The following is a 22,741-nucleotide window of genomic DNA, read 5'->3' as shown; positions in this document are numbered from 1 at the left end:
CTGTCCCAGGGACTCCCAGCCGGGGAGTTTCCCCTCACACTGACCTGCCTGCGGCGTGTCGGGCGCAGCTCCCTGCCCCACAGAGCTGCCCCCCTACCTCAGGGGTGCCCCGTGCAGCAGCAGTGACCCGACCGGCCTGGGCTCCCGTGTGCCCGCGGGGGAGGCTTGCAAAGAGACAGCCACAGCCATCGCACTCAGGCGGGTGTGTGGGGCAGGCCCTGCTCTGGGCCTGGCGCGTCCCCAGCCAGGTCAGTCCGGTCGCTGACCCACCGACACCTGATCTCTAGATTCCCAGGGACGGAGCCGGATGCAGGAGGTGGAAGAAGCCGCGTGGACCCTGAGAGTCTCCCTGCAGCCCACTAACACCTCGGCTGCGCCCGCCAGGGAATCGGACAGTAAGTCTCAGCCTGGGGCCCAGCAGCAGGGTCACTCCCTCCCCAGGCCTGGAAGCTGAGCACGCGCCTGGCTGGAGGCTGGTGGGTGCATCTGCGTGTCCCCTGCCCCTTGGCCTTCTCCCTGTCCAATCGGCTGCTGCTCTGCACACTCCTCTGCCCATGGGGGCTCTGTTCCCAGGTGTGAATGGCTGCACCAGGCTCCCCCCTACCACCTCCTGGCAGTGGCTGGCTGCTGCATCCTTCCCCGTGCCTGACCAGGAGGCCTAGTGGTCAGCGTCTTCTGTCCTTTCACTAGTGTGTCTCTCACGCCAGAGTCCCCCCGGCTCGGTGGTGTTGGGGTCACACTCGCGGGGCAGAGAGATGCAGCTTATGAGCCAGACAGGGCTGAATTCAGACTGTGGTGGAAGCTGGGCACCGGTGGAGCTGCTCTCTTGGGCCTCATTTTTCCTCTGCCCCCAACCTCTGAGCCCTTCCTAGGCAGCTACAACAGTTTGGGTACCAGCCCCTGTCACACTGATGGAGGCAGAGCGCCCCCTTGTGGGCAGTGCTACAACTGCCCGTCCGTCCATCTGGCAGGGCTGTGCACACACTCCGTCTGTGGCCCAGAGTCACTCAGGTGCAGGGGACGCGCTCACAGGTCACAGGGTGGCAGTGTCAGGAAGACGTGGCCGGGGAGACAGGCCTGGAGCTCAGGGAGCTGATTCAGTTCCCAGACCTGCTGCAAACTTCCCGTGGGACCCAGTATGCGTCTCTGCACCTCGGCTGCCCTTTGGGAAAACAACTTCTCCCACCCAGCGTCTATCTCCACTGGGAGCTGCTTAGAGTGGGGCCTGCTACATCCCCTCCCCCGACCTGAGTTCCCCCACCAGCTCAGCTGAGCGGTGTCTTCCCATTCCCATTACAGCCGTACTGCTCTGCACTGGCACCGGCCCATGCTCCAGCCCAGACACAGCTGCATTTCCGTGCTGGGGGAGGGACCCCGGGCTGGCTGCTCTCTGCAGCGTCTCTGGGATCCTTCCCTACGGCCACCAAAGTGATTCACTGAGCGACTGGAGAACCAGGCTCAGACACTCCCTGGGCCTGAGGCAGCCGAGGGGCAGGGGAAATGAAGCACGGGGAGCCCTGTGACTAGCCCAGGTGTCTGACCCCAGTCTCTGTTCCCAGAGGACGTGGGGACAAAGCTCTCCGCAGGCTGGAGGGGTCACGGTGGGAACCTCTATTACTTCTCCCAAGAAGAGAAGTCGTGGTTGGAGGCCCAGCAGTTCTGTGTGTCTCAGGGCTCACACCTGACCCCTGTCTCCTCCCAGGGGGAGCAGGTGAGTGCAGGATCCTCCTGGGGCTTGGACCGTGGGTCAGGGCCTGGTTTTATGTCAGAAGCAGGAGGTGGGTGGGTGACAGCTGAGGCAGCAAACCTGCAACGTGCCTTGTGCCAAACTCTGGGCGAGTATACCCAGCCCTGGAACCTGACACAGAGATCCACTCATCAGTTAAGAAGCAGAGATGGGCAGGGGCACAGTGCCAGAGTCTGGGGGTCAGTGAGAAGGGGATTTGGGTCCCCTGCGATCCCTCTCCAGGCTGGGCTCAGGCAGGGGTGGATTATCCAATGGGCCGATGGGGCTTGTGCCCAGGGACCCCAGGAAAATGGGCGCCCTGCCCCCAGCAAATACCCCCCTGGGGATGTCGGAAGCCCTGAGCCCTGTCAGGGTCTGTCTACACTAGCCCCCTCGTTCGAACTAGGGAGGCTAATGTAGGCATTCGAAGTTGCAGTTCAAGCCCGGGATTTAAATATCCCACGCTTGATTTGCATCTTCCCGGCCGGTCGCCATTTTTGAAATTTACAAGCCCGGACTAAGTGCCCACGTCTACACGCGGCAGGGACCCGGTAGTTCGAAGTAAAGCCCTAGTTCGAACTACCTGTTATTCCTCCTGGAGCTGGAGCTCTCATTCTCTTCTGCACCCCAAGCCCCCAGACGCCTGCCCCATTGCGGAGCACCCTCCCGCGTCCTGAATCCCTAATGTCTGGCCCCACCTCCAAGCCCACATCCCCACCCCATGGCCCTTATCCCCTGCCACACCTCCACCCTCCGCCTCAGCTTGGAGCTCTCTCCTGCACCCCGAGCCCCTCCCTACTGGCTCCACCCTGGAGCCTGCACCCCAAGCTAGAGCCCTGACCCCCTCCTGCACCCCAACCCCCTGCCCCAGCCCGGTGAGAGTGAGCAAGTGAGTGAGGGTGGGGGAGGGCCAGCGATGGAGGGAGGGGAGGGAATGGGGGCGGGGCCTCAGCGAATGGTCAGGAAGGGGGCGGAGCCTTGAGGAAGAGACAGAACAGGAGATGGAGAATGGGGCTGGACCGTGAGTGGGACGGGCAGGGCTGCAGGAGGAAGATGCAGAGTGGGGCCAGGCCCACAAGTGGAAGGAGGGGGGAGGGAGGCCCCAGGGGCCCAGGAAACCTTGATCCTCTGGGCTGAGGCCTGAGCGCCTGCTGGACAGTCTGACACCTGTAGCCAGAAGGCCTGTGGCAAGGGGCCGTGCCCCTCTCCGAGAATCCTGCCCCCCCCCCACCCACAAGAGCCCCCGGCCTGTGCGGCCGGAAATCGCACCCTGCTGCAGGGCAACACTTTGCTCTCGGCTCCGTCCTCTGGCCCTCCCAGTACCTACCGCAGCCCAGCGCCGAGGGGGCTGCGCTGGGGATGCTCTGGGACAGGTCGCCGTGGTTACCCCGTGCAGACCCAGGCCCAGAGATGCTCCAGGACTCCCACAGGGTCTCCCAGCGAGTCGCTGACAGCGCTTGGGGTCGGACACTGTGTCTGCCGCTGCCCAGTGCCTGGTCACACCCCCAGACGCCTGCTCCCCTTCCTGGTCTGTTCAGCCCAAGCATCTGCACTTGCCCCTGCCCCTGCAGCCTGTCTTGGGTGGCCTGGCCATGCTGGGATCTGTGTTGGGCAGGAGTTCATCATCCAGGAGACCAAGAGAAAACCCCACTGGATTGGACTCACCAACCTGGGGAATGAAGGCTGCTGGCACTGGGTGGACGGCTCAGAATACAGAGCAGACGCCAGCAGCGGGTGAGTAACAGGGAGACTGATCCTCTGTTAATGTCTCGACACAAGCTCTTTCAGCAGCAACTGTTCAGCCCCTTGGGTCTGTGCAGCCCCCAGCGCAGGGGGCCCGATCCTGAGACAGGCTTCCAGGTACTGCCCCAACAGAAATGAACCCTATCAGGAATTCCTGCGCACGCCCCTTTGCTCAGAGCGGGCGCCCAGGGTAACAGAAAGGTTTGCTGGGGGCACCATTGACAGGGTCAAACCAGGGCCAGTTGCTTAGAAACAGGGTCACTTATAGCGGAAGACTGGGGGTCCTTCACTAAACGGCACCAAACCAGTCACACAGAGCACTTCTGTTTGCCACACCGGCCAGCAAGAAGTGTCACGCACAATCCGCCCAGACACGCCTGACCTCAGACCTTACCCAAAAGAGCTCACTTGGCCAGTTTTTTAGCATTTTCAATCTAAATGAAGGAAGGAAGGAGGGAGGGAGGGAGGGTTAACAATAGAATTGTTAAAGAAATCACAGGAGATACAGGTGTCACCAAGTTCCTGGTGCAGATGGAATAAACTGCTACGTTCTGAGTCTCTGGAACACGTCTCTGTTAAGATGTCAACCACCCTTTCCGGCCCAATTCAAAGCAAAACTGCTTCTGAAGTGAAGAGCAGGAGTGAAGACAAAGAGGGAGGAAACTGTAAGGCCTTTGCTATACCCTTGCCCACGTGGAGGGAATCCCATTGTTCTCGCTGTGTAAAAGTATCTTCCAAACTGGAGTTTGTCCCACCAGCAACTCACCTGTCCACACAGGACTCAGTCCTTTTTAGGCAAGAGGCAGTGAGGTCCCTGCAGGTTTGCTGCAGAATTCCTGAGATGCTTACTGGCAGCACTTACGGGCCAGTGTCCAAGAAGCACAGTTATTCGCTTAGGGTATGTCTAGACTACATGCCTCTGTGGCCAGAGGCATGTAAATTAGACATACCGATATAGTCAATGAAGCCGGGATTTAAATATCCCTCGCGTCATTAAAATAAAAATGGCCGCCGCGCTGTGCCGGCTCAGCTGATCGTCGGCATAGCACACGAGTCAAGACGCGGATCGGTCGACAGGGGAAGCCTTTGCTGATCGCTCCCTTATGCCTCGTGAAACAAGGTTTACAGAAGCGGTCGACAAAGGTGTTCCCTGTCGACCAATCCGTGTCTTGACTCGCGTGTTCTGCTGACGATCAGCTGAGCCGGCACAGCGCAGCGGCCATTTTTATTTTAATGAAGCCGGGGATATTTAAATCCCAGCTTTAATGCCTATGTCGGCTAGCCTAATTTACATGCCTCTGCGACATCCTTATGCTCCATCCAGACAGCGGGGCTATTTCGGGATACTGCAAATACCCCAAAGTAGCAATTTCATGTCTTTAAATGGACCCATTATTTCAAAACAGATTTCAAAATGGTGGGCATGCTATTCCAGCATCCCTGTAATCCTCGTTCCATGAGAACTAAGGCAGTCGTTGGAATAGCGCTCTATTTCAAAATAAGGCCAAAATTAGCTGTGCAATTTGCATAGCTTTTTTCGAGGGTAGGGTGCTGTGGAGAAGCACCCCCAGTAGCCATGCCCCATTGTAGGTGGGTGACTCCTGCTGCTTCCTCTCAGAAGCAGAATTTAAAATACACGTACAGAGCCCATACGCATGAAGTCTCACACCAAATCGTACATGTCTATGAGTAGCGGAATGTCAGGTTTCAATAGACACCGCACTTGGCTCGTTTTACACAGAATGTGGGGCAAACACACAACAGGATTTCACATTCCTGCTGAAATCCAGTCACATCACGCCCAGACACGCAGCGTGTGCTCCGTGCCAGTGAGACCAAGGCCAGAGCCTCCCTGGGGACTCGCCACTGACCTGAATGAACCACCTGGATTTACACCAGCTGAAGGGCTGGCCCCAAGCTAACTCCACCCAGCCAGCTTGGCCTGGAGCATGCAGCCAGGTCCAGCGATCTCCCTGGGCCGCACAGCGCTCCATCTCCCCGGCTGTGGGGGGCAGGCTGCAGGGGTCGGGACGTGGCTGGAGCCAGCTGAGCCGGTGCACCAAGTACAGGGGCTGGAGCTGAGGCTCACAACCGGGGCAGGGAGAAGCCAATGAGGAACCTGCTGCTCTCTCTTTCCGTCCCTGCGGCCCCATCTCAGGGGGTGCCTGGGTCGTGCTGAGCCGCGCGCTTGGTGCTGGGCCCTGAGATCTGAGTGGCCGCTGCTCCATGTTCTGAGCCACGCGCTCTCCTGGGCCCTTTGCCGCACCCCACGAATGCTGCAGACAACACTGGGGGGGCGGGGAGCAGAGGCACTTTTCTGGGTCATTTCCAGATGTCTTGGTCCCCTGTTCACACCAGAGTCCGAGCTCGGCACGTGGCCGTGGTTCTCCTGAGACAGGAACACTCTGCCCTGCAGGTTCTGGATTCCGGACCAGCCTGACAACTGGCACCAGGGGATTGGCGGCAGAGAAGACTGTGCTCAGAGCTGCACAGAGGACCAGACTTTGTGGAATGACGTCAACTGCTCTCTGCCTGCGCGGTGGATCTGTAAGCAGGCCCGTGGGCAGGCTGGGCTGTGACATGCAGGGCCCAGCCCTCCGAAAGTACCTTGATTTCTACGCTCCCTGCTGCTGAGGCACAATGTCACCTGCTGCAAGGGTGAGGTGGGCACAGACCTGGGGGAGGAGGCAGGGGGCAGATCATTAATTAATTAGAATTGCAAAGGAGGCGGCTCTGCACCCACTGGCAGCCCCTTCTGCCAATGAGCGTAATTCGGTCTCATGTGGGTCCCTAGCAAGGGGGCGAGGACACATGGCCGGTGGGAGCTGGGAGCGCTGTATTACCCCGCCCCCCCTCGGCTGCTGCTGTCCCGTCCCTGTCGCCAGAGAGCTGCCAGCTGTCCTTTCCTTTCTCTCCCCTTCTCTGGAGCCGCACTCGCGCCTACAGGCTGAGCTCCCGCGTGCCTTTGGTGCCTCCCAGCACGTGGCAGGGCGTCTTCCAGCTCCGGGGTTGGTTCCCCTGCTTCCTGCTGCTCTTCTTTTGCCGGTGCTTTGCCGTGGTGTGATCCTGCTTCCCCCTGCTCTGCCATGGAATAGATCTGAAAATATCAGGCCTTGCACCCCAGCGGGAGCAATCCCTCCCACAAGTGGCTGTCAGAAGTCACCGATGTGGTGTCCTGACAGGGCTCTTGCTCTGTCCAGAGGTGGTAACTGGTTGGCTGCGCGTCTGTGTGCGTTTGTGCATGCTTGTGTGCGTGCGTGTGTGTGTACGTGTGTGCTCCTGTGTGTGCGTGTGTGTGTGCTCCTGTGTGTGCGTGCGTGCGTGCTCCTGTGTGTGTGTGTGTGTGTGCTCCTATGTGTGGTGTTGATTTTGCTCAGGTACTCAACACAGCAGATTCCCAGAAGGCCTGCAAAGACCAGAAAATCAGATAAGAATTGAAGACACCAGACCAGGTCGAACCCTCCAGATGCAGTTATTTCAAAACAGCGTTGAAATACTGTCCCACGGGGGGACTGCTTACTCCGACTCCTGCAGCCCTCATTGCACGAGGAGTAAGGGAAGTCGGAGGGCGAGGGCTCGATTTCGAAATAAGTGCCATGTCGACGCTCCCAATTTTGAAACAAGCGCCGCAGTTGACGTAGCTCAATTTGTGTCGCTTATTTCAAGTTGAGCCCTGCAGGGTAGGCGTCCCCATAGACTCAACATGCCAGTCTGACTGTATTTGACGGTACCAGGCCTTGTCAGCTGGGGCAGCCATCGCCTGGGAAACATAGGGTCATGTCCGGACACATTCTGAACCAGTGCCAGCGAAATAGGGAATCCATCCAACCTACTGCCTTCAGAGAAAGGGAGGAGCCTAGACGAGTTAAGGAGAACGTAGGTGGATCGCTCTGTGTCTGGCAAGGACCCACTAATCAGTAGTTGGGTTGTGAAATCTTTCCTGTGTGGTTAGAATACTCACCGCTCCGCTACTGGTTATCTGCCCACTTCTGTCTGTCTGGTTCTTTGATTGCTTGTGTCTGGGTGTAATTCAATAAAGGGGTTTTTTAAGATTTTGGGGGAAGTTGTGGCACTGCCCACACGAGGGCGCTCTGCATCCATCAGTGTGATGGGGCTGGTACCCAAACTGTTGTAGCTGCCTAGGAAGGGCTCAGAGGTTGGGAGGTGGCGGGCTGGTGGGGGGCTGAGGCCCAGGAGAGCAGCTCCACCGGTGCCCAGCTTCCACCATGGTCTGAATTCAGCCCTGTCTGGCTCATGAGCTGCATCTCTCTGCCCCGCGAGTGTGACCCCAACACCACCGGGCCAGGGGGACTCTGGCGTGAGGGACACACTAGTGAAAGGACAGAAGACGCTGACCACTAGGCCTCCTGGTCAGGAGCAAGGAGGGATGCAGCAGCCAGCCACTGCCAGGAGGGGGTAGGTGGGATCCTGGTGCAGCCGTTCACACCTGAGAACAGAGCCCCCATGGGCAGAGGAGTGCACAGAGCAGCAGCCGATTGGACAGGGAGAAGGCCAAGGGGCAGGGGGCACGTGGATGTGCCCACCAGCCTCCAGCCAGGCGCGTGCTTGGCTTCCAGGCCTGGGGAGGGAGCGACCTGCTGCCGGGCCCCCGGCTGAGACTTACTGTCCGATTCCCTGGCGGGCATGGAGGACGGGACTCTTCCCAGCCTCCTCACTCCCTCATTGGCTAACCCACCTGCCAATCAAACTGACCTGCATGCTGACCTCTCCCCATTGGTCCTCCGCTCCTGGCACCGTGCTCGTCCAAGAGATGCCACGGCGATAAGTCCATCCCATCACAGTGCCTCACTGCGCACTGCCTGTGCTACCCTCTGCCAACGCACGCACTCCCCAGAACCCCCTCAGTGACTCCAGGAAGAGGGGCCCTCCCCCTCTGCTCCTTCAGCTCCCCACTCAAACACCCATCTTGCCAGATGGGGCTGGGGGCTGCAGGGCAGGGGCTCTGTGGTGGGCAGGGAGTTAAACCAGCCCCGCACTCCCAGGCCAGGCCCGAACCACTGGGCTGGCCTCTCTCCGGCGGGTGGACGTTTCAGTGGCGCCAGGGCCACACCTGGGCTGAGGTTCGTGCTGGTGACACGTGATCAGGCAGGGACCCAGCTTGCCCCTCAGAGCGAGGTCGAGCAGGCGGGGCTGCCACACGTGGCGTGAAGCCAGGGAGCTGATGCTGGGGCAGGACAAAGGACACCGCGCCCATCCCAGAGAGGTGGCTGTCTGACCCCTCCTGAGACCCCTCCAGCGCGGAGACCACAGCCTCCCTAGGCGACTGCGCCAGGGCTTGGCCATCGGTAGCGTTAGAACATTTGTGCTGCTGTCGAACCCCAGGGCAAGATCTCACAGCGCCGTTCCAACGCCCTGAGCAGGGGAGTTCCTGGAGGGACAGCCGGAAACGCGGGCGCCATGCTGCTGAGAACGGGGCGGCCCCTCCGCACGGGAGCCAGCTGGCCTGTATGGAAGGGGGCAAACACGGGGCGGTCGCTGAACTTACATAGAAGCGTCACAGCGAGGAGGGAGGTGGCCAGGGCCAGGACCAGGAGTAGCACCGCTGGGGTGATGCGTCCTGTTCTCTGTGGCCAAGGAACCGATCTCTCTGGAAGAGTTCCTGGAATGAGAAGAAGAAAGAAATCCATGAACAATTACAGCTCACAGGCCACCGACCAAGGTAACTCACCCTCCAATCTAACATCTGTTAACCTCATATTGCATAAGAACATATGAAGAGGTATATTGGGTCAGGCCTAAGGTCCAGCTAGCCCGGTATCATGTCTACCAACAGTGACCAAAGCTAGGTGCCCCAGAGGGAGTGAACAAAACAGGGAATCGTCAAGAGATACTGCCCCTGCTGCCCAGCTTCTGACAGAGTTAGGAACACCATCTCTGCCCATTCTGCTTGATGGCCATTTAGGGACCTAACCTCTATGAATTTATCTATATCTTTTTTGAACCTTGTTAAAGTCCTAGTCTTCACAACATCCTCTGGCAAGAAGTTCCACAGGTGGACTGTTTGTTGTCTGAAGAACAGCGCTGGGAAGAAAGATCCAAGAATTCGGAGCACAAGTGGTGTTCTCGTCCATACTCCCTGTTGAAGGGAAAGGACTGGGCAGGGATCGTCAAATTGAGGACGTAAATGCGTGGTTGCGCAGGTGGTGTCACAGAGAGGGCTTTGGTTTCTTCGACCATGGGACTCTGTTCCGGGCACAAGGATTGTTAGGAAGAGATGGGATCCACCTAACGAAGAGAGGAAGGAGCATCTTCACGGGCAGGCTTGCAAACCTAGTGAGGAGAGCTTTAAACTAGGTTCATCAGGGGACGGTGACCAAAACCCTGAGGGGAGTGGGAAAGTCGGATACCGGGAAGAAATGCAGAGAGGAACAAGCAAGAAAGGAGGACCCGTTTCGAATGGAGAAGATAGGGCGCTCAGCTGGTTACCTGAAGTGTTTGTACACTAATGCGAGAAGCCTGGGCAACAAACAGGAAGAACTGGAGGCCCTGACCCACTCCAAGAAATATGATTTAATTGGGATAAGAGACTTGGTGGGATGACTCGCATGACTGGAGTGCTGTCATGGAAGGGTATAGACTGTTCAGGAAGAACAGGCAGGGGAGAAAAGGAGGAGGAGTTGCACTATATGTAAGAGAGCACTACGATTGCTCTGAACTCCAGTATAAAGAGGGAGAAAAACCTGTTGAGAGTCTATGGGTTAAGTTTAAAGGAGCAAACAACAGCAGGGATGTTGTGGTTGGTGTCTGCTACAGGCCACCAAATCAGGTGGATGAGGTAAATGAGGCTTTCTTCGGACAACTGAGCGAAGCTTCCAGATCGCAGGCCCTGGTTCTCGTGGGGGACTTTAATCACCCTGACATCTGTTGGGAAACCAATACGGCAGTACACAGGCAATCCAGGCAGTTTTTGGAAAATGTTGAGGATAACTTTGTGACACAGGTGCTGAAGGATCCGACCAGGGGCCGTGCGCAGCTTGACCTTCTGCTCACAGAGAGGAACCAATAGGGGAAGTGGAGGTGGGTGACAACCTGGGAAGCAGTGATCATGAGATGGTAGATTTCAGGATCCTGACCAAAGGAAGAAAAGAGAGTAGTAAAATACACACCTTGGACTTCAAAAAAGCAGATTTTGACTCCCTCAGAGATCTGATGGGCAGAATCCCCTGGGATGCTAACATGAAGGGGAAAGGAGTCCAGGACAGCTGGCAGTATTTTAAAGAAGCCTGATTGAAGGCACAGAAAGAAACCATCCCGACGCGTAGCAAGAGAAGCAAACATAGTAGGAGACCGGACTGGCTTACAGGGGAAATCCTTGGTGAACTTAAGCACAAAAAGGAAGGTTACAAAAAGTGGAAACTTGGACAAATGACCAGGGAGGAGTTTAAATGTCTAGCTCGAGAATGCCAGGGGTTATCAGGAAGGCAAAAGTGCAGATGGAATTGCTACAGGCTAACGATGTGAAGGATAACAAGAAAGGTTTCTTCAGGCATGTTAACAAGAAGAAGGTGATCAGAGAGGGTGTGCGGCCCCTAATGGATGAAGGAGGTAACCTAGTGACAGCTGATGTGGGATAAGCTGAAGTACTCAATGCTTTCTTTGCATCTGTCTTCACGGACAAGGTCAGCTCCCAGACTAATGCGCTAAGTGATGCAAGATGGGATGAAGGTGGACAGCCCATGGTGGGTAAAGAACAGGTTAGGAACTATTTAGAAAAGCTAAACGTACACAAATCCATGGGTCCGGACTTAATGCATCCGAGGGTACCGAGGGAGTTGGCAAATGTCATTGAGGAGCCTTTGGCCATTATCTTTGAAAAGTCATGGAGATCGGGAGAAATCCCGGATGATTGGAAAAAGGCAAATGTAGTGCCCATCTTCAAAAAAGGGAAAAAGGATGATCCAGGGAACTAAAGGCTGGTCAGTCTTACCTCGGTTCCTGGAAAAATCATGGAAGGAATCCTTAAGGAATCCATTTTGAGGCACTTGGACGAGAGGAAAGTGATTAGGAATAGTCAGCATGGATTCACAAAGGGCAAGTCGTGCCTGACCAATCTGATTAGCTTCTGTGATGAGGTAACTGGCTCTGTGAACGTGGGAAAGTCAGTGGATGTGATATACCTTGACTTTAGCAAGGCTTTTGATATGGTCTCCCACAATATTCTTGCCAGCAAGTTAAGGGAATGTGGATTGGATAAATGGATGGTAAGATGGGTAGAAAGATGGCTAGAAGACCGGGCCCAGTGGGTAGTGATCAACAGCTCGATGTCAGGTTGGCGGTCGGTTTCTAGGGGAGTGCCCCAAGGTTCGGGCAGCCACTGAGCCCATGGGTGTGCCGGCTGCCCAGCAGGGCTGTTGAGCCAGCAGCTAGCCACGTGCTGCGGGCCCAGGAAGGGCAGCTGGGCTCCCTGGTCACCTAGCAGTGATGTTCTTCAGTGAGCTGGCCAGCAGTTACCACAGCTGGTCTGGTCAATGACATGATTTTGTCAACAAAACCCTGTAGTTTAGACACACCCTCCGAGTTTTTGAGCAAAAACTCTGTGGTGTAGACGAAGCCTCGGTGTGTGGGTTACACATGCAGAAACACCCGAGGGGTAAAATCACAGAGAACCTGTTTTTAAAAGTCTCAGGGGAGCAGCTGTGTTAGTCTGTAACCTTACAAACAACTATTTTAAAAAACGAGTTGTCTTGTGCATCTCAGAGACTAACAAAAATATACGTGTGGTTTTATGAGCTTTCATGGGCAAAACCCACTTCTTCAGATGAGACAACCTTGAGTGGAGTACAAGGGGAACGCTCAGAATAAGAAAGGAGATGAAGAATTGACAGGAGGTTTTTTCCCTCCCTCTTCTTATTCTTTATAAACCAGGGTCTGATATTTAAATTCCAAATGCCCAGTAGGTTCAAGGCATCGTTAAGGTGCCTCTCTGGGGGTAGGGAATCGAACCCTGCAGATCCCCTGAATAACCACATGGAATCAATATCGTTATAGCCAAAACACACAGCCAACCCGGCCAGAAAGTAACTCAGGTCTCTCTTGTGCACGTGAAATGCAAGGTCAGATGATTTGTTGTTTTTTGCCTCCTTTCAAACGCCTTTTAGAAGAGTTTGCTCCTTTTCTAAATTGCTGATTAGTGCTTCTGCAAAGAGTGTTCTCCTGAATCGGTTAAAGACTAGTAACTTTTAGGGAAACTGAGTAAATCTTTTCATTCACTGGCAATTCTGTCCTGGAGAAATAGAAATTCAAGCCTCCTTTCTAGAAAACAGCTCTGTAAACTCATTCAAAGCTCCCAGTGCCATAATTGCGCAGTTTAGAGTGAACAGAGGTCACAAGGCAAGAGTTATAATTCCTATGGCAATTCAGGGGATTGTGTGCGAAGAGGTGGAAGAGGGAGGATTTCAGAGGCTAAGAATATGATTACAAGGCAGGGGTGCAAAACTAACCTAGCTTGGAGTGACCCAACACTGTTCCTGCCTGATGGCTGCTCTCTCCTAAGGTAAAGGCTGGATTGAGATTTTGAGAGGTGAGGTCCCAGTCCAGTTGCTCGCAGACAAGTGTCCACATGGCCACAAAACACCCCCACGCACTTGGCAGTTACATGCCACCTGAGCAGAGAAGCCAGGAGGCGGCCCAGGCCTCTCGTCCCTAGAGGGGAGCCCTGTCACGTTACTGGATTTTGAGGGGAGCAGCCAGATCACTGATGCACCCGTGGGGGGGTGTTGGCCCCAGAAAATGGTTTTTAAATCCTGGGCTTCATTTGGAACTCCGGTTACCCTAATTACCCTACCTAGCTTGAACTACTGAGCTAGTGTAGATGTACCCATAGATTATCTGAGAGTGGGAACTTATCTCGCAGAGTAGTATCAGATCGAATGCAGGATATGGCTCACGATGTTGAAATAGTGCTGAAAGTTTCTGCAACTGATTTTGAGTTCTGTGCTCTGGCTGCTGGTGAGATACCAGACAGAACAAGTACAGCCCAGCTGGCTGTTTTCCTGCCTGGGACCACCCAGGGCTTGACACTCAAGGGGACTTGCTTTCTTACTCTCAAAGCACGACACTGTCAGAGGTGAAGACGTTCTTGGGGGGCTACATGGGCACTGCACTGGCTCCAGCTGTCCTTTGAAAAACAGAGCGGCCTTACCACTGATGGTGCCCCAGACCTGGCTGGATCTCGTAGGGGATCGGCTGCCATAGCCAAGAAAGAAACAGGTCGCGTTGGTGTAGCCAGACATGAACCCCATCTTGTTCCCCCCCCACCCCCAGAGAGCAAGAGAAAGGCAGTCAGCCTTTGATGCCCTGGGAACGCAGGTGTGCTGCCTGTCCCTGACTCTACCATAAACAGAAACCAGACAGTAAATGGGCTAGCTGACGACCCGGGGCCTCCCGTCACCCTGATGGCTAGTACCAGTAACTGACACGCCTGCACTGTCCCAGGAGAGGAATCTTCGCCCATCACATACCAGAGGTGCCCATTGTCTGCATTTTCCCAGGTGCGAATTATGCTTTGCACCCTTCGTGGGAAACTTGGTGTTCAAAGCCATTTTTCCTAATTGGCCACTTGAGACCAGGAAGAAGCCTACGTGACCAAAGGGGTATAAAGAGGGGTTTAGTAGCCCACCCCATTTGAGCTCCTATCATCTACACCTGCTGGCAGGTATTGATTGTCTCCCGAGGTCTGTGGGATGCCCAACCTCGCCCTACTTCTTCCCGAGGGATTGAGAGAAAGACGCTGGCCACGCCAAGTCTGGAACGCAGGGGTGAGAATATATACCTGCCATGTGTCTATTTTGCATGCATTTAATAAGAGCTCAGAGAACCAAAAGGGTTTCATGGTACCTGTAAGTGACTTATTAGTGTAATTTCTGTCCTGTCCTTTGTAGTGTCTGTGTTATCTGTAACACAGCAGTAGCATTTAACAGCTAAGTTTACCCTGTAACAATAAAATAGTAACTATTTAAGCTTTAACCTGACTCCTTCAGTTGCTGTAACAGAACCAAGTACAATTTAAAAGAACTTCAGCTGGTCATAAGGGACTCACTGCCCTGACCGTCGGCTGACAGAATTGGCGTAGTCAGCAGGATTGTGCTACTGGTTCACATACAACAACATGAAGCCTGTCATGATAGACATGGATTTTAGTGGTATAGAGAAAGGGTTTTCTCAGGAAGGTTGGGGCAACCCAAAATGGGATAGGGAAATGTTAGAAAAGGACTGGGGAAATCCTGAGGAGCTGTGGGTGCAGTTCTGTAAGTATAGAACTGCCTACAAGCTAAAGAATGGGACAAAGCCTGAGTCTGTGGTAAAGAGCCACTTTGCATTTAGCAAGGAAAACAGGATCAGGCCCAGACAAGCAGGCAGGTAACAGATAGATTGAAGGCCTTGTGGTAGAACTGAGAAAAAGGTAGTAAGTACATGTACGGGAAATCTAAATCCTTAAAACAATACTTACAAGAGAAATATCTGAAACAATGCCATTTTTTGGGGTTTTTTTTTGTTTTTTTTAGAGATAAGAAAGTGTTTTAAAAGAAAAACCCACAGAGAATTTAACTGTACAGAGAATGGAGAGAATTGAGCAGTTGTGCAAATGCTAAAATGGTGGAGATAGAAAATTGTGGTTTCTTTGCAGCCATTCTGAAGGAAAAATGGGCCCTTTTTCCAAAGGAATGTCTGTAAATAATCCAGGCAAATTTGACTCAAATCCGTACATTTGATTATAGATACTTCTAAAAGAACTCTAAAGGGAGAGGGTTCTATTGGAACTTAACTACCCCCATGAATAAAAAGGGAATGTAATTATTGTACAGCTATGTAGAAATAGTGCAAGAAAGGTTCACAGAGAATGTATGTGTATCTGTGTGTAGATATATATATATATATATATATATATATATATAGTGTAAATAATATGAAGTTTTCAAGGTCCAGTAATCTTGTTTGTAGGTTTAAAAGGAATTGGTTTGGTTTATTTTCAGTAAGACCATTTCAGTCCAAGTTGTTTAATGAAGGTACAGGAAAACTGTAAGCATAAAGAAAGAGTTACACTCTATGCAAAGTTTAATGTGGCTAAGTAGTGTTGTAAACAAAGATTGCACATTTTCCTGTGACATGCCATGTATATTGTAGAAAAAAAAACTGCAAACAAATTAAAATGCTGTGCAGGCTCCAGGAGCCACAACAGGTTGCTGATCATACTTAGCTATTACCTGCAAAGCTTCTTTGTGCTGCCAGCTAGGGCATTTGCACCACAAAGGAAATTACAAACTACCTGAGATCAGAAAGTTCTAATTGTAGCCCTCCAGAAAGAAAAAAAAGGAGGTATTGGTATTGCTATTTTAGTCCCAGTAGGAGGTTGGGTATACTAGAAAATGTTTAAATGTAAGCAGTCTTTTAAGAGGCTCCCAGAGAGAAGACTGAGAATTTGGCATTTGTAAAAGATGTTACCCTTTTGAACAAAATCTTGCAAAGATTCGGGCATAGCCCATGGTCTGATCAAGTGTTAACGGCTTGTCCATACAATTTCAGACCTAGAAGACAAATTGGCTAACTACTTGTGGATATGTAAACCCTCAACTCCAATGAAGAGGGAAACAGCTGCAACTTGTCTTCTGTGGAAAACCTGTAATAAGGTGTTCTTCAAATTGACTGAATATAAGAATGCAAATATAAAACTGCAAAAATGTAAAAGCCTCTGCTGCAGAGGTGGAGAGGTAGAAATGCATGTCCCTCAGTACCCAGATAAGCTAGATTCCCTTAAGGATGGGTGCTGAGTATTAAAGCAACTCTCAGATTTATTTATTTTTTCTTCCCTCAGGAATATGTTTAAGAAAAGGACCAGGAGGTATGAGGTTTAGTGAACAAGCTCACCCTCCTTACCAAATTAATAGTAGACAAACATGTGTCATTGGAAAAAGTCATTTAGCAGGAATTAGGGTGGACCATAAGAAGGAAAAAGCATGTAAAAAGGGGAAGGCAAAAGGTTTGGAGCCCTATGGGCATAGTTGAAGGAATAAGGAAAGTAAAGCAAACATTGGAAAGTTACTAGGAATGAGAAACATTTTCTTTAAAAGGACAAAGCAAGTGATTTGAGGGAATGTGAAGCTAAAAGGTGGACTCCGTGGGAGTGTGGAAGGAATTAAGTGATGGTTGTAATATGTGAAGGGAAATCTTGTTTTAAAATGACACCTTGTTTCTTTGCAGCCTCTTCCTTAAGCACTGTGCAAACCATCTAGGCAAAGAAACAATCAAATGTAAACATTTTGTCTATGGACCCCTTTGTTAAATCTGCAAAGGAAAATTAGGGATTCTACTGAAACTTAATTGGTTAACTGCATAAAAGAATGAGCTCTATATATTGTAACTCTATTTTGTGGGTTTCAAATTAACTAGTTGTATTTTGTTTTGGATAATGTCCTCTTGCTTAAAATTGCAACCACACAAGGCACAAATCGGTTAGTGCTTCTGTTGGGCATTCAACTTTTAAGGTTAAATTTAACTTTCTAGAAACCAAATTATTAGTTTAAAAATTCAAGCTTTGAAACTTAACTGTCTCTTTTCAAGTCTGAGTTGATAATACTTTTGGCTTGCTTTTAAATTCAACATTATATGCGAATACAGGCTGCCTGGCTATGTCAAAGGAAGGTGGACAGGGAAGGCTGCTGCTGTCTCAGCAGACACATCTGCTGCACCCCTGACCACAAACATAGAAGGAACAGCTCAGCTTGCAGAGCTGGCAGCAATCAAATTAGCTTGAGAGGCAGGTACCAGTACCATGTACACTAACTCCTATGCTATATGGGCTGGAGCCACCCAGTGAATAACTAACTGGAAAATAAAAGGAAAGCCTATTTGGAGATTGAAATATTGGAAATGGATATACCAGCATGCAACCCAACATGCCTTAAGCATAAGTCATGTGTCAGCTCACCAAAGGAACAACACCCTGGCTGCACAGCTAAATAACCTAGCAGATGCAGCAGCACACATTTTTTTTTTTTTTTTTTTTTGCTGCCCAGGTGGATTGGGAACGCCTATACATTTGGCTACAAAAAACCTTGGAATACACAGAAAGCGATGAGCTGGTGCGGCAGGCACATGCCAGGGGGTGGCCTATCACCCACAAACAAGCCAAAGATCTGGTACAAGCTTGCACCCTATGTGCTAAACTCAAGGAAACATATAACAAAAGGGCAACGGTTTGCCAGGCTAAGAGATGAAGAAATACTATGGGCAACCTGGCAAGTAAATTATATTGGTCCACCACCCACCAGTAAGCAAGGGTGAAAGTATGTTTTAATTGGAGTAGAAATTGTTTCAAAAATTGGTTTTGCCTACCCAACCCGATGGACAACAGTGTTGTCCACGATCATAGGACTAAACTACTTAATAGCCCTTGTCCCAATACCCCAGTTTGGGGACACAAACCCACGTACTGCACTCCTACAAGGGAAAAGGAGTCTGGACCACTGCAGATGCTGGGCTAACACCAGTAACCATTACTGAGGCTTGGATTGTATCCAAGACCGGCAAACCTTATGTTTTATTACAGGAAACTAAGGCAATAGCCCTAAACGGTGCTCAAGTGGGATGAATCCCTCCCAACGCTGGTGTGGATCTGGAAAACCACCATGAACTTTTTGTACATATATACCGCTTGCTGTTGTAGCACTTGCAACCACTGTTGTTAGTTACAAACTATTAAAATAAGACATGGTACTCCAACTCGCCATGGTCTTCTTCCTCATCCCAACTGCTACTGCTGTACCAGAACACCTTACATAACTCCTCCACTGGACTGAGAATTGAGTTTGTCCCTCTCAGCCCAAATGACTGGTGAAACAAGAGTGACATCTTCCGATGGGGACCGGTATGGTTCGCAATCCTCTAAATAACTCTGGGGGGAGATCAAGTGGGAAGGCAAGGGAAGTGGCAACAAACGGTATGGGATAAAACATGCTGTAACTAAGAATGTAAAGCCTCATGGCTAGATTGTCTAGCCCAACACCTAGGACTTCCGTTAACTCCATTCCTTCACTCTATTGTAAATACTATATTAACCATTTTACTTGTTGTAATTGCTTACTGCATGCTTCTATGTATTGTTAGGCGTTTGTGGACACGGCTACCTCCTCTGCACAAATCCGGTATATGGCATTGGAAAGCGATCCTAATCAATCCCTTGATCCAAAATTATCTGATCAGACTCTGCCGATACGGCAATTTTAGCTTCCTCCAAGGAGGGCAAAAGGTGCTGGCATCACCGCCATCTTGCGTTCTGGGACATAGTGAGGCGTGTCAAGGGGGTGGAATGTAGCCAGACACGAACCTCATCTTGGTTTCCTCCCCCCCCCCGCCCAGAGAGCAAGAGAAAGGCAGTCAGCCTTTGATGCCCTACAAACGCAGGTGTGCTGCCTGTGCCTGACTCTACCATAAACAAAAACCAGACAGTAAATGGGCTAGCTGACGACCCGGGGCCTCCCGTTGCCCTGATGGCTTGTACCAGTAATTAACATGCCTGCACTATCCCAGGAGAGGAATCTTCGCCCATCACATACCAGAGGTGCCCATTGTCTGCATTTTCCCAGGTGTAAATTATGCTTTGCACCCTTCGTGGGAAACTTGGCATTCAAAGCCATTTTCCTAATTGGCCACTTAAGACCAGGAAGAAGACTGCGTGACCCAAGGGGTATAAAGAGGGGTTTAGTAGCCCACCCCATTTGAGCTCCAATCATCTACGCCTGCTGGCAGGTATTGATTGTCTCCTGAGGTCTGTGGGACGCCCAACCTCGCCCTACTTCTTCCCGGGGGATTAAAAGAAAGACGCTGGCCACGCCAAGTCTGGAAAGCAGGGGTAAAAATATATACCTGCTAGTGTCTATTTTGCATGCATTTAATAAGAGCTCAAAAAACCAAAAGGGTTTCATGGTACCTGTATGTGACTTATTAGTGTAATTTCTGTCCTGTCCTTTGTAGTGGCTGTGTTATCTGTAACACAGCAGTAGCATTTAACAACTAAGTTTACCCTGTAACAATAAAATAGTAACTGTTTAAGCTTTATCCTGACTCCTTCAGTTGCTGTAACAAAACCAAGCACAATTTAAAAGAACTTCAGCTGGTCATAAGGGACTCACTGCCCTGACCGTCGGCTGACAGGCTCCCGTTGGCATCTCCCAGGAGTGAACAGCTGAAATACAAGTAGAGAGTGTGGAAGTGTCCCAGGGACAGTTGACTGTCATCTGCTGGGGCCAGAACTTGGGAGAGTGTGTTGTGGGCAGGATCCCCACTGACCCCACAGCACACTGATCTGCTACTGTAGGGCCCTGGGCTGGGCCGCAGTGGAACGGTGGGTCTGCGTCCTCCCTGCCCTCCCACCGGTGGGTGGCTGTCTCTCCCATCACGATTGTGGGCCAACCACCGTATAGGATGGCTCTCTGCCTGTGCTAAGACCTGTTGGTTTGTTTTCTGCCCCGCCCTGAACCCAGACCTGGGGCCCTATTCACAGATGGTGCTGTCGACCTGAGGCTGATGCCCAGCACAACTAGTTCCTCAAGGGAAACTGAGCTGGGGTGTATTTAGGCAAAGTGGCCGCCCACTGATGCCGAGGAAGAGGAGCCCTCCCCAAGCCCTGGTGGGCTACAGCACCACTTAGATCTGAGTGTGTCCGAAAGATCATCCCTGTCCCTGCCAACTTCTGTGGGCGGGGCCTGCCTCTTGCTCACAGCTTCACTCTGCTTTAAGTTAGCAAAGCCATGGCCATTGTTGTCTGGGCCTCAGGCCTCACACCTGGCCGGGGATCACTGGGTTTGTGTTTCAGGCTTCATCTTACTGCAGCATGAGCCGCCTCTCTGAGCGGGTGACTCACACTGGGAGAGGGACACTGTCTGGGGTAAAGTGCTGGTCTCTAACAGAAGCTGTTATGTCCTTCCTGACAGGAAAGGCTCATTGGCCCCAGACAGACAATTGTGGGATGTGAAAGAGGACAAAAGACATTGAATGACACCTCACCCGGCCCACATTGTACAAGATTTGCTACAAATATAGAACAGTGGTGACGAGACAGACGGGAGACGGAGGGGCTGTCTGCGACTCCGCGCTGAGGCTGTTCGGGTGCTGGAGGAGTCTGCACGAGCTTGGAGGTTGGTGAAATCTATTCCAGTACTCACAGCCAGTTTGGGGGAGGTTGCCTGGTTACCTAACAGTCTGGCCAGGGATAGGCACCAGACTCCTGGCAACTCGCTGGGCAGTCCCACCACACAGAATGACGCCATGTCCGGCCCAAACCTCACTGATGCAATGGGCTATGGAATGTACTAAACAAACTCATCTATTAAATTGCCCATCGGTTACTCACTGTTGTGTTGTTTACCTAACATAGAGCGGTCTTTCATTTATTATCACAATGTGGACTGACTAGGAGAGGCCCCAAATCAGGGATCCGTGACACCCGGCACACCCAGTGAGCATGACAAACAGAGGAATAGGCTGGGACGCAAGGGCCAAGTAATGCAGAAAGGGTTCCATGGTGAGTGAGGCAGAATTGCACCACTTGATCTTTTCTGACAGCCCCATGTCACCAGAAAGACTAAAAGTCAAGACGGAGAGAGAGAGAGACTGGACCCATCTATGTGAGTGCAGCACAGAACACCCGAGAAAGCCACACGCTGTTTATAACACTTCGCACATAGAATAGGACATGAGATTGACAGATAACCTCTCTGGTGTGAGATACGTTTGCCACGAATGACCGCACATTAGCTTTTGTTACTGATGCAAATGTTATGTTTGAAACCGAGACAGTGCAGCTTTGGAAATGTGGCTTTTTCGAATACTGGTAGTCAACATCCGTTGGTCAAAATTTTTTTTTTTTTCAAAAAAAACCCCAAACTTTTCTGTCAATAGCCAATTCAGTTTGGGTTTTCATTGAAAAAAATCTAAACTCAAAAGGAAACAAAACATATTCAGTTTCCATAAACCAAAAATGTTGTGTGTTTACTTTTTAGTGTTTTGTCATAAAAAAAATTGAGGAAAAATGTACAGAGGCATTTCTCTTCAGCAAATGTATAATGGGGAAAAAAAGCATTTTCCAACTCACTTTACTCCAGATTCATGTGATGTTTGCAGGATGGCCAGCTAACTTCCGGTTGCAGAATCTGTATTCCTGCTGGGGGAGTCACAGTCCCAAAGAATTGGGCTGATTTTTCAGATTCCCAAGTGCAGTTTGCAGCAGTGGGAGTTGCAAAAGGAATCCGCTTTTTAAAAAAGCCTGCTGTGCCAATCTTTTAGGACAGGGCTACTCAACTTTGGAAGCCCCGGGGGCCACAATGACATTCAAAGCACATGCTGAGGGCAGCAACTTAAGTGTGGTTGCAGCATAGACATGCAAATATATATGCAAATAGCTTCTTTCACAATGACAGCATGAATACAAAGGTTAAGGTAAGACTACACAACACACAGGCCCCATTTAAGTCAGTTCTGCTGATATTAATAAAATGCAATATTTACCCAATTTCCACCCATATGAAGGCACTTATACTGAGCAATGACAGTCCAGGAATTGAACTACTAAATCACATCTCAATAGAAGACCATTATAATGATTACATTTTTGCTAGCCCCACGTTAACCCAACCGCATTGCAGGCCGCAAACAGACGAGCTGCAGGCTGCATGTGACCCGTAGGCCGCATGTCGAGTAGCCCTGTTTTAGGATGTAAAATCCAAAGGCTTATTAATAAAAGAAAGAAAGAAAAGATTGAGAGCATAATTGTTAAAGACACCAAATGACACACACAAGTTGCAAGGTTCTTGGTGCAGGCTTGTAGCAGAGATGGGACAATCTGCTGTCTTAATTCAAGTCTCTGGAACACATTCACTGTTAGGATGGGTCTTCAGTCCTTTCAGGCTTCAGTGCACAGCAAAGATGCTCATGAAGTGATGAGTCAGATTGTAGACAAAGGGAGGAAACTTCAGGGCCCTTTTTATACCCTGGCCCATGTGGAGGGAATCCCATTGTTCTCGTGCTGTAAAAGTATGTCCCTCGATGGAGTCTGGTATATGAGCAAGTCACCTGTCCATGCAGGACTCGGTCCTGTTTAGGCAGACACCATTACTCCCGTGCTGGTTTGAATGTTCACAGAACAGCTCACCAGCTGTGGATTGGTACCACCCAAGGTGCATTGTCAGTCAAGTGCTGCTACTCACTTGATTACCAGTCTTCTTCCAAGAGCTTGATTCACACATGCTCAGGCCCCAA

The 22,741-nt window shown here is 51.2% G+C and overlaps 2 protein-coding genes across 3 annotated transcripts in view; both read left to right on the top strand.

Moving 5' to 3' along the window:
* The window catches only part of LOC106731420 (uncharacterized), a 29,723-nt gene extending 6,990 nt beyond the window's left edge, over positions 1–22,733 (top strand). The window contains exons 3-5 of one of the 2 annotated variants that reach the window (XM_089777709.1): positions 288–395; positions 3,342–3,460; positions 5,886–22,733. In XM_089777709.1, the coding sequence (XP_089633835.1) occupies positions 288–395; positions 3,342–3,406 (173 nt within the window). In that variant the 3' untranslated portion in view covers positions 3,407–3,460; positions 5,886–22,733. Of the gene's footprint in view, positions 1–287; positions 396–458; positions 1,712–3,341; positions 3,461–5,885 lie in introns of those variants that run through there. The other variant, XR_016349359.1, reaches the window with a different exon arrangement.
* Positions 1–22,741, top strand: part of LOC142829725 (C-type lectin domain family 4 member K-like) — a 197,788-nt gene that overhangs the window by 83,730 nt on the left and 91,317 nt on the right. The window lies entirely within an intron of this gene.

The sequence above is a fragment of the Pelodiscus sinensis genome, chromosome 4, assembly GCF_052426305.1.
Source record: "Pelodiscus sinensis isolate ZL-2025 chromosome 4, ASM5242630v1, whole genome shotgun sequence".
In the NCBI taxonomy this organism is placed as follows: domain Eukaryota; kingdom Metazoa; phylum Chordata; order Testudines; family Trionychidae; genus Pelodiscus; species Pelodiscus sinensis.
The sequence above is the reverse complement of the archived record's forward strand: the minus strand, read 5'-3'. Positions and strand labels throughout refer to the sequence as shown.